This window comes from Colobus angolensis, unplaced genomic scaffold (genome assembly GCF_000951035.1).
Source record: "Colobus angolensis palliatus isolate OR3802 unplaced genomic scaffold, Cang.pa_1.0 Scaffold46, whole genome shotgun sequence".
In the NCBI taxonomy this organism is placed as follows: Eukaryota; Metazoa; Chordata; class Mammalia; order Primates; family Cercopithecidae; genus Colobus; species Colobus angolensis.
Genome location: NW_012118043.1, coordinates 7416111 through 7428152, shown reverse-complemented (window position 1 = coordinate 7428152; position 12042 = coordinate 7416111). Strand labels below are relative to the sequence as shown.

At 37.7% G+C, this 12042-nt stretch overlaps 1 protein-coding gene across 4 annotated transcripts in view; it reads right to left on the bottom strand.

The window, feature by feature from the left end:
* Positions 1-12042, bottom strand: part of COPB2 (coatomer protein complex, subunit beta 2 (beta prime)) — a 32174-nt gene that overhangs the window by 2484 nt on the left and 17648 nt on the right. For all 4 annotated transcript variants that reach the window (XM_011958123.1, XM_011958124.1, XM_011958125.1 and 1 more), the window contains exons 10-17: positions 11366-11476; positions 9106-9194; positions 8913-9019; positions 7799-7942; positions 6679-6809; positions 6243-6450; positions 2107-2217; positions 797-1011 (exon numbers count right to left, since the gene is read on the bottom strand). In XM_011958123.1, coding sequence (XP_011813513.1) covers positions 797-1011; positions 2107-2217; positions 6243-6450; positions 6679-6809; positions 7799-7942; positions 8913-9019; positions 9106-9194; positions 11366-11476 — 1116 coding nt within the window. The remainder of the gene's footprint in view (positions 1-796; positions 1012-2106; positions 2218-6242; positions 6451-6678; positions 6810-7798; positions 7943-8912; positions 9020-9105; positions 9195-11365; positions 11477-12042) is intronic.

Here is a 12042-nt window from a genome sequence, read left to right as displayed (position 1 = left end):
TATAATCCCAGCACTTTGGGAGGAGGAGGCAGGCAGATCACTTGAGGTCAGGAGTTTGAGACCAGCCTGGTCAACATGGTGAGACTCCATCTCTAATTAAAAATCCAAGCCGGGTGTGGTGGCACATGCTTGTAATCCCAGCTACTTGGGAGGCTGAGGCAGGAGAAGGGTTTGAACCAGGGAGACAAAGGCTGCAATTAGCCGAGATCATGCCACTGCACTCCAGCCTGGGCAACAGAGTGAGACTTCATCTCAAACAAAAAAAAAAGAATACTTTTGTTTTTTATTTCATAATACTGCCAACTAATGTCCAAATAATTTGGTTTATGCTAACTCAGACTTAAAAATACAAGACATCTTTATGCTTTATAGTGTGTTCAAATCTAAAAGTAGCTGGCATACTTATCCCCTTTTCTTGCCATAAATGGATCAAAATTATCCAATTTGGGTAAAATCACCTGCCCTTCAGGTACCTACTACAGCAGCTCAATAGCCTGCTGCAATCATAAAATAAAATGCTTCCACCATTAACTGGCAGGACTGTTGAGAAAGGTGTTTAACGTTTCTCCCACTTGAGCCTCCCTGAACAGCTCATTTAGCTCAAACATTTAGATCAGATGTGCTAAAGGCATCTCTTGCTGAAGGTGAGTGCCACCAAGGCAGCACTGTCCTCCTCTGACTGCCCGGTCTATTCAACACCATTTAGCCATTCATCAGTTCTCTCTAGGGCTCATTCTTCACATCCCTCTCCAAAAACCATCCTCAGTGTAGAATTAATCTTTTAAATAATACTCACTTGCCCTGTAAAAAGTAGCTCATGAATGCCACATTATTTTTGCCATCTCTCTCCGCACCCTCTGCTAGCTTGTTCACCATATTAGCATTTCCAGAGGCAGTGGCCAAAAGCAGCAGGCCCCCATAATCCTGTGCATGGTGCAGGCACTCCTGGGCTAAGCCAAACTGACATTTACTAATGGCAAGTTCAGCAAGTTGTTTCCACTTCTGTTCTGACTGTAAGAAAAGGGTTTCCAAGTTAAAATATCTTTAGAAATAAGCATTTACATTTCCAACATTATTCTGTTAACTGTGCGGACAATGGAAGATACTTATATATAGAGAGAGCTGTGCTTAAGTTGGCTCTATCAAAATAAGAATGGCTAAAATGTACAATCAGGAAATGGAAATTATTCACATATACAAAATGAATTTAAACAAATCAATTTTAATGATGTGTGAATAATTATAATCAACCCATTATATTTTACCTTATAATTACACAGGAAAAGTAAAACCATCTCACTGGAGTTTTAAGGTAATTAGACTGCAATTATTTTAACAAGTATGCTTTTTTGAAAGCATACAGAACTGTTTATGTCTTTAAATATTTCACAATAATGTCTCACTTGTAGCTTTTCAAAACTCAAAATGCTGCATGTTTAGATGATCTTAACATAGCTAAAATTTATTTTGCACATCCGAAATTAATTTACCAACAAATGCTAGTTTTAAACCACAATTGGGAGCCTCAATATACAAAGATCTATAAAAATATCATTACAAAAATGGTATTAACATTTCTCCCACTTGAGTCTCCCTGAACAGCTCATTTAGCTCAAACATTTAGACCAGATGTGCTAAGAGCATCTGTTGCTCAAGGTGAGTGCCACCAAGGCAGCACTGTCCTCTGACTGCCTGCTCTATTCAATACCAAAAGACAAAGGGGTTGGGCTGTCTTTCAAAACCCCTTTTCAAAACCAATGTATTTTTAGCTAGTTTCAGACTCTGGCAAATGACTGCTATGTCTGTACTCTTAGGCTTTCCAGACTAGTTTACATACTGTTTTACATCTTATCTTGCAAAATATATCTCACTTAAGATATGAAAACAATTTTTCTTAAACAGAGTGCTAAGAATATCTCCAATGTAATCAATTTATGCAAAGTTTAACATAATACATCTTTTAAAAATACCAGAGACAATAACTTCACCAAAATGAGCCACTAATTTGCATTTGGGAAAACTTTAATAACAAAACATTATACCAAACACATAGAAGTACCTACTGACTTTTCCATCAGTTATGAAAAATCATGAATTAGTACATACCTCTGCTTCCACTGCTAACTGGTATGCAATTTTTAACTCTCCAAGTTGAAGAGCAAGCTCAAAACGATGCTCAGGATCTGTGGATACTGTAAGAGCTTGCTGCTTGAAGCCCTAAACAGATTTTTAAAAATTACATACATATGTCATTTATGCATAAAAAATGTATGTATGTTTTATATATACACACACACACAGTGTACACACATTCACAAAGAAAATCATTTCTCTCTCAAACTAGAAACCCCACTATTTAATGAGAAGATGGAATAATTAAGGAGCCATTAAAGTAACTGGTAAGAACAAACCTGGCAGATAAAATATTCAGTGACAGAATTCTTACTGTTTATTAGGATAATGGAAGCTTGCTAATGCTAAACTCAAGTAACTAGTAAAACTGAAAATGTAAATATAAACAGATATGTCAAAAAGAAAGGAATTTTGCAAAGTTGGGACTGAACAAGAATCATTTCAAAAGAAGAAAACTAGGCACAGCAGTGTAGACTTAGCTATTGGTAATCTACTCAACTAGGCTGGGAAGCAGAGATCATCTAGTCCAATCCTTCATTTTGCACATAAAACTATTAGCAGTAAATAGGCAAAGAAAAGGGAGTCAAATTAAAACCTTCCAACTTTCTATCATTTGTAGGTCATAGCAAACATCGTGTATTCAGGTCCAGTCACCAATCAGGTGTCATTACCTATTCCTTTATTGTTGGTCTCAAGTCCAGCTTATCAGCAAGTATCCAAAAGACAGGAAGTCTAAAATTTCCTTCCCATGCTCATTAAGGCATTAAGAACAAGCTTTTAAACCAGGGGTCTCCCAACCAACCGGTCTGTGGCCTGTTAGGAATCGGGCCGCACAGCAGGGGGTAAGCAGTGGGTGGGTGAGTGAGCAAGCATTACCACCTAAACTCTGCCTCCTGTCAGATCTGTGATGGCATTAGATTCTCACAGGAGCGTAAACCCTGTTGTGAACTGTGCATGTGGTAGGTCTAGGTTCCGTGCTCCTTATGAGACTCTAATGCCTGGTGATCTGAGATGGAACAGTTTGATCCTGAAATGCACCCCCTTCCGTCTGTGGAAAAATTGTCTGTCTGCCACGAAACCGGTCCCTGGTGCCAAAAAGGTTGGGGACCACTGTTGTAAATCAACTATTATAATTATTAAATTAGCCTCTCCTTCAAGACAAACAGTACTGATGGGGTCATTTTTCGCTCTAGGGACGTAATGTGTTAGAATGAAAGCTCAGGGATAGTTGACCTCTTCACCAGACTGAGAGGGAATGCTCAGTTACGGGATAGTCAAGATTGAGAAGCTGGACAGCTTTAGGGTTCTGTCTGGCTGTATCTTCAGGGTGGCTTTATCATCAAGTTTGAAATGTTTTAACTTAGCTTATACAGGCTGCCACCCCGCCCCCATCCATCCATGAATACGATGTAAATAAGGTATTCTAAATAACCGGAGTTACTTTTCTTCACTAACATTGATATAGATAACATAAAACCCAAGAGTGGAGGATGGAAGATCTCTGGAACTAGTCAGATACAGCCAAGGGCAAAACAGATGAAATAAGGCAGACTAAATATATATACTTTTGTTTTCTGCTAATTCCCTACTACTAATAAAATCACACTAAAAGGACTTTTTTTTTTTAAAGACACGAACTCCCAACACACAGAAAGGGAGAGGAAACTAACAAAAGTTTGGAAGCTGGAAAGCTGGTGGAGGAATATAAACATTCTGTTAAAACAGCAGAGAAAACAAATCCTAAATCAGGAGTGAGAACAGCATAGAAACAATGTGATTTACACCCAATGTGTCTCATGAATGGTAGTGCTGAAAACAAATTGCCCTAAAAGCATTTAGAAACTCTAGATCTGCTCCCCTCTCCCATCTCTTGACAAAGAAGACGGGTTTATTCTTTGGAGAGGGCAAACTAAAGAGTCTCCAGACTAGGAGATTCCAAGCGTACTTGGAGGAAGAAGTACAGAGTATCAAAGGAAAATAGGAGATTATGAAAATGGATACAGAGACTCAAAGAAATATTAAATACTGAGACTCCAAGGTATCTTCTATTGAGACCCCAGAATGATGGTGATTGGGGAGCTTTTCACTAAAATCTACTGAGCCCATGGGAAAAGACTTCAAAATACTAAAATGTCAACTCCATGAAGGCTACATGTCAGCAGAAACAGTGCCTAGTACATTGTTAAATTCATTACATAAATGGAAAGTCATCAAAAATTCATTAGCTAAAGATACTGACATTGAGACTCCCTAATCAAATGGGCCAACCACACCAGATACTGTGAAGTCCAAACCCAATATGCCCCATCCACAAATTCAGACCTTCTGATCTGTTTCTTGTACCTTCACTCTTAAGTGAGGGCCCAAGGACATCAGATACTTGAGGAAAATCACTAATAGGAAAGATGGAGATCAAAATGAAGCAATAAAAGGAACTTGAAGGAAGCATACCATATAGGGGGAAGAGAAAACTTCAAAATCTAAAAACAAAAATATATCATTCATATCTGTAGAAGGATAAGAGAAACTTTTATCTATAAACAATAAGATTTTAAAAGAGAATAGGAAAATCAGTGCAGGACATACAACATTAACCATTCCAGAAAGACAGAATACAGAAAACAAAGGAAGGAAATCACCATAGAACGATTCATGAAAATCTTTCAGAAATGTAGGACGTAAGTTTCCCATTAAAAAAACTCATCTAATAACTGGCAGGATTAATGAAAATTGATCCCTACCAAGGCCTACCATGATTATAACATTTCAGTACAACAGAGACGACATTCAGAAAGTTTCCACAGAGAAAAACCAGGTCATGTACTAAGAATGAGGAATAAAAACGGCTTTAGACTTAAACAATAACTACAAGGCAATGGAACAATGCCTTCAAAATTCTGAGAGAAAATTACTTCCAACAATTCTATACCAGTTAAATGGTCGAATAGAATATGTTTTAGGGTAGAACAATGGCACTTTCAGATATTCAAAGTCACAAAACAATTTATCTCCCACTAACAACCCTTTTCTCAGGAAACTGCTGAAGGGCGCGCTCTCCCAAAATGAGGGAGCAAAGCAGGAAAGGAGATAGGGGTATAAGAAACAATGGATCCAACAGGACAGAAGCAGAGGAAGCCCCAACATGATAGTGAGGGGAAATCCATGATGAGAACAGGAAAACCAGTGCAGTCTGAAGGAGACTAAACAAACTGAAAGGAGATCTTCGGGAACTCTGGAGAACCAGCAAAGTCCAGGGAGAACTAATCACAGGTACACAGAAAATTAAGCAAAGGGGGAAAAAAGACAATTATAGACTCCAGGGAAAACAAAAAATTGCAGGAAAGGAAAGCTAGATAATATGCTACATGGTTCACCTGTGAGCAGTGATTGCACAGCCATAATAATGTAAACATTTGAGTAGTGATCAATCAAAATTAGAACTATTCTGGGAGATGAAGGATAGGAAAGTGGCGTGTATGTGGTAGACGCAGGGGAATGAAAGAAGGTGAAATCCTCATCTACAGGGGGGAAGTCACAAGAAATACCTAAAGCTAAGAAATGAAGAAACTGCTATACTGCATGAAGTTACAGAAATAAATACCAAAAGAATTAGATAAAATAAAGTAATTACCTCTAGGGAGCAGGAAGCAAAAAGGAGGGAGGGCTGCTTTTTTCTTAAACTTTGCAAAACTTATTTTATGCTTTGCACATATGTAACTTTGCTTAAAAAACACTACATAAGAAAAAGTCATGTCATGGTACATTTTATGTTATATGTATTTTAATCACAATTTTTTAAAAAAGCAGATGGGATAAAGAGAAAAATGTAGTGTAGAACTGAAAATACCAGGAAACTGGAAAAGAAGCACAGAAGAGGAAGACTGATAAATCACCTCTAACATTTAAAGGGGGCACTGAGAAAGCAGAAGGAAGAGTGTAAGAAGGGTGCATCATATGCTGTAACAAGTGCCTTAAACTCACAGGAGAAATTCTATTGCCACAGAAATCAGTTGGCAATTAAGAAATAAAGTTTTTCAACTCCATACTAATTTGCTTTCAAATTGCTAGTTTTAAAAAACAAAAAGAAAACACAAAACAAAACTGCTTACCTGTTTTTCCAAAAAGTGTGCAACTCTGGTCCTCTGTTCTTTTGGAATGGTAGGAAGGACCTTATCAGCCATGCTAAAGTCCCTCCGCATGACGGCTGTCTGGTATTCCAGGACTGAAACCAGCAGGGAATAGCTAACGATGTTCAATTCTTTATCCCCCAGATAAAGCCTGTTGTCTTTAGGAATGTAGCCTAGGAGATACATCGTCCTATAAAAGACACAGAAACCAAGTTAGAAATTCAAATCTGCAATTACACAAACACACACCCCGCCAACCTGCCTCTTGCTCAAAACCTTCCCGTCTGATTGATGCATTTTTGGTTAACAACCGACAACCTACTAAAACTATACCATTGAAAAATCAGCCTATCATTGCTACAAGCCAGCAACAGATTTTGCTAAAATACAGGACAAATGCAAAATGATACTCAGGTACCTGTCCAAGTGGGCAATGGTGACTATTTCTCCTCCAACATAATAATTTAATCTGTTCACAGAACTTGTGTAAATGAAGCAATCGCCTACCCAAAGCCCCGTTTTCACAATTTCCTGAATCTCACCAAGAACCTGCAGAAAGAAAATAAAGACTATTACTTTATCCAACATCAGAAATCTCTCAATAAAAAGCTGAATATATTTGAGGGTGATATGGTAGAATAAGGAATGCAAAGTAAAATCCTTCCTATTTCCAGAAAGAAAAATTTTCCTTGGAATTTTTTTTGAGATGGAGTCTCTGTTGCCCAGGCTAGAGTACAGTGGTGTAACCTCTGCTCACTGCCAATCCGGGTGGAGACCTCCCGGATTCAAGTGATTCTCCTGCCTCAGCCTCCCAAGTAGCTGGGATTACAGGTGCCTGCCACCATGCCTGGCTAATTTTTATGTTTTTCGCAGAGACAGGGTTTCACCATGCCAAGTTAAGGTCAGGTCTTAAACTCCTGACCTCAAGTGATCTGCCCACTTTGGCCTCCCAAAGTGCTGGGATTATAGGTGTGAGCCACTGCAACTGGCTGGAATTTCTTTCTTCATTTAAGAACAGATTCCTACTCAATATAACCCTTAGGCTCAAAACAGAAAAAAAAAAAAAAAAAAAACAGATTCCTAGATTAGTATTTGTAATGTGAAATCTCATTGTTGGGCCAAAACCATGATATAAAAGAACACTGATCTAAATTTAGACCCTTCATAACTTGAAAATGAAATATTAAGTATTTCACAAAATCTAGGATATCTGCATAATGAATGATTTACCATTTGGGAGCTCATTTAAGTCACTGACTAAATAGTCTTAGGACCAAAACAACTACAATTTCTTTACTGAAAGATATCAAAGTAAGTCTAAAGAATTCCTAAAATCAAAGCACAAATTTCTTTTAAACATATTTTCAAAGTTTGATCTATAAGTCAAGATTTTAATTTTCACATTTCACCAGAAATCCTTAAATGCTGTCTCCTCAAACCTAATTTATAACGAAATGTTAAAATCAGTAAAGTCTGTTGTAAGAATATAAATCATTTAAATACAAAGCTAAAAGCGAAAGTTGTGCTGATGCAATTACCTCAAAGGCATCTTCAATGCCATCTTCAGTAACTCCCTCATGTGTTTCCTGTGCAGCCAAGACTTTTTCTGACAGATACTTAAGGATAAAAAATGATTCCTCAGTAGCAATACAGACTAGCTCTCCAGAGTCAGACCAGAAAATCTGCAACACAACAAAATCATAGACAACTGATTTGGATTTCTGAGTGGATATGACAAACTGCACATACTTGGTTTCTTACAACATTTACCTTCTTATATCAAGATAATAAGTATTCACTTAACAACTCTATGTGGCATTATTTGGGAGGGTGGACAGGGCAGGGCTATGCTATTTAGCCTAGCAATAGAAAGTCCAAAGTGAGACAGGAAAGGAGAGCTGTCAGTAAACACTGAATGTGCTACATAGAGGACCAGTAGCCTGTTCCCTATTGCTCTAGAACAGTGTTTATCACTTTTTCTTTTTTTTTCATTTTCACCCACCCTCCCTAGAAGTCTTTCTGGACATTTTTCTAATCACCTCCCCCAATGAAATGTTAACACCACAGATATACATACATAATGCATACACATATGTATAGCTATGCTTTATTCATAAAGAGGAAGCCCCCCAAGCCAATTTTTACACCCATTGAGAATGCACACTCTAGAACCAGACCCCAGAAAAGCTGGTTTGTTTCCACAGATAATCTCCTGACAGTGAAAACTGTCAAAGCAGCGGGCACTTCTAAAAGTAAACACTTTGTCACTGGAGATGGTCACCTCAAGTTCAAGCAGCTATCATCAAAACATATGAAAAGGTTTTCTGAACTACGTGGAAGAAGGCATTTCCAAGTCAAGAATTCTCTGACTTCTTGTTGTCAAAGCATGCATTTTTCCTCTGTCAAAATGGCACTGCCACTTACCTCCAATTGCTCAGAAAATCAGGATTGTCGTACCCTAATGAGGCCATAGACAATGTGTATTTCAAAAGTATAAAAAGTTATTTAAATTCTAAGTGCTGTTTTATATTTTAAATGGCTTTTGATAATGGAAGAGGGACAGCAGGGTACAAGGCACTTCTTGGCCTTAGGGACCCAGAACTCATCACAAAAATAAATATTCCAAAAACAACAACAGAGGGGGAAACTCACATGTTTGGGCTGAATTTCAATTCTTCGTATGAGTTCTGTATTGTCCCAGTCATAGAAAGCTAAGCCATTTACAGATCTGACTCCCAATAAGAAGCCGCCGTAGATACCTAAAGGGAACATAAAAAGAGTTTTGCTTAGGCATTTTGGAGCCATTATAAAGAATTTAAAAATGTAATATGTAGACCACACTCACTTTCTGCTCCAAAATCTGGTTTAAATGATTTTTTTTCCTTAAAGTTCTTAAATATCTTTACAACACTGTTGCTCTCTCTTATTGCATACCTGGGAGAAAAAAGGGAAGGCAAACATAACATGTTATATACTACATCATAATTCCACCAAATGTTGGAAATATCTTCAAATATTTTTCAGTAATTATGCAAAAATATAAAATAAATATTTGAAGATTCTCTGATGTACTGTTTTCCTAAGAGATCAGAGAACTCCTTACAGTTGGACAAATGATGAAAGGGTTTTTTACTGTATATGACATGAATTACTAGGGCTTACAAACCACTTTAGTAAATAAAAATGACCCAGATGTCCATAACAGGTGAATGCTTAAACAAATTGTAGTATATTCATATAATGGAATAATACTCTGCAAATAAACCAATACTGATCCAGGCAAGAATATGGATGAATCTCAAAAAACATTATACTGAACAAAAGATGCTAGACACAAGAGTACATACCATATGATTCCATTTATACGAAACTCTAAAGACAACTCTAATCCATATAGAGACAAGAGGCTCTCATCAGTGTTTTCCTGGGCCTGGGGAATGGGTGGGTAGGGGATGTGGACAGACTGTTAATGGAGACAAGGGGATTTTGGGGGGATGATAGAAATGTTCTATAATTTGATTGTGCTATTGGTTACGGATTACATATGTTTGCCCAAATCTACTGACATGAACAGTAGTCCTCCCTTATCCACGGGGGATACGTTCTAAGCCCCAGTGGATGCCTGAAACCTCAGACAGTACTGAACCCTATATACACGTTTTTTCCTAAATGTAAGGTGGATAGCATATACAATGTGGATAGATATGCTAGGCAAAGGGATGAGTCACGTCCCAGGTAGGATGGCTCAAGATTTCATCATGCAACTCAGAACACTGGGCAATTTAAAACTTAAGAGTTGTTTATTTCTGGACTTTTCCACTTAATATTTTTGGAACACAGTTGACTGTGGGTAACTAAAACTGCAGGAAGGGAAACCACAGATGGGGGGACCGCTATACAATTAAATGATACATTCTGTATTCTGTAAATCATACCTCAATAAAGTTGATTTAAGTAATAAAAACTGTGACAAATGGCTCATTAGTCAGCAATGATCAGCAACAACAGATTATATTCAGGCCTCTGCATTGAAAAAAGTGGCTGTGGCTATCACTGGATATTTGAGACTGTGTGAGGAAGTGGTGTGATGAGGGCTTTGCTCAAGACAGGAAAGATGCTGAGCAAGGCCTTGGCTGGATAAAGCTGAAAAAAAGGAACTATCAAAATAGAGGAAGAGGTATGCTCAGAGAGGGCAATTCATCAACTATAATTTTGCTTAAGATAACACAGTACCTTTGAATACACAGAACTATATGTACATAAGTGTATTTAGGAAATTTATGAGGAGATCAGAACAATTCCATACCTCTCAATAAATCTTACTGTTGTTAACATTTAAAAAAATGTATCTTATTACGCAGTGCTGAGCTTAAGTTACCCCACTGTTGGGGGCAAGATGCAACATAAAATGTGAGGCAAACAAAACTAAAAAAAAACTGTGAAGATGTAATTCACTTGTGTGGTCTGAAAACACTAAACCCCTAATGTTTATTACATGCATTAAACAGGAATGAAAAAGGAACCAGAGCCAATGACTAGTAAAAAAGTCAGAGTTAAATGATCTTTCCTGCTTTTAATGAGAACATTTTATGAACATTCTGAATTCAGACAGAAATTTGTTAAGAATGGGCAGCGGGTATTATCACAGAAAATAAGTTTTAAAAAAGATTTCATAAATTTCTCATCAAAATGATCAAATCACAACATCATCCCCAAGTAGCTCACAAAGGGCAGTAGCACCAGGACACTACATCATAGGGAGGGCATGCCAAGGCCTGCCAAAGCAGACATGAGGGTCTACTGTGCCTTAAGCCCATAAAGCACCAGGTCCTGCCATGGGCTCCACCAAAGAAATGGGTGCTGGGTCCCCAGTTAAATGGGATTATTTTATCAGTTTGAGTGAGCCAGCTCAACACAGAACAAAGAAAGGACAAAGACAGCTCACGCTATACAGTTGCCTCTGACTTGAATCTTACGGACAGCTCTGGTGAGAACTGTTTTTTAACACAGAGAAGCGCAGCCCGCATCAAGCCTTGAGAGTCCTCAAGCAGCACACAACACATCTGCAATCACGGCAAGCTGGCTATCACGCAGCCAAAACTTACTCTGAAGAATCGTGGGCCCATGCAAACTCCTGAGCAGATCCAAAGCTCTTGTTTCTCAATGCCATTGCTGTGTAGATGATATACTCCCCATCACCACACACCACCACAAACCTAGAAATCACAGAAGCCAGGGAGAAGAGTACAAAGGACCAAAGACATGTAGAAGTTAAGAAACAATAATTCTTGTTATGGTAAAAGAATTCTAATAACAAATGTTATTTTAGTTCATTATTACAATTTAACGTCTTTTAAAAGTTATACATATCTTTGAATACAAAGCTACAAAAAAAATTCTAGCCAACAAATTAAAAAGGAAATTATGAATACAGCATTACTGCTGAAATGTTATTGGAATGGCCTTCTCATAAATAAAGGCAACTGGAGATAGGAAGGTGAGAATGGCTGGAGATGCAAAGGAGGAGGATTCCAATTATTCAACCAGTATTTGTTGAGCACCAAGATGCATAGCACTTTGCTCATAACATTTATACCACAGGAAGGCACTATATTATTACAAAGACTATCTTCATTTTAAAGCTGATCACTCAAATGAATAAAAATATCTCACTCCAGTATTTAAAGACTGTTAAATTAATCAAAATACAGAGGATATTTTAACATTTAAATACTGAGAAAAAGACAATGCTGCATAGTCAACTAAAATTTTCCCAATGGAC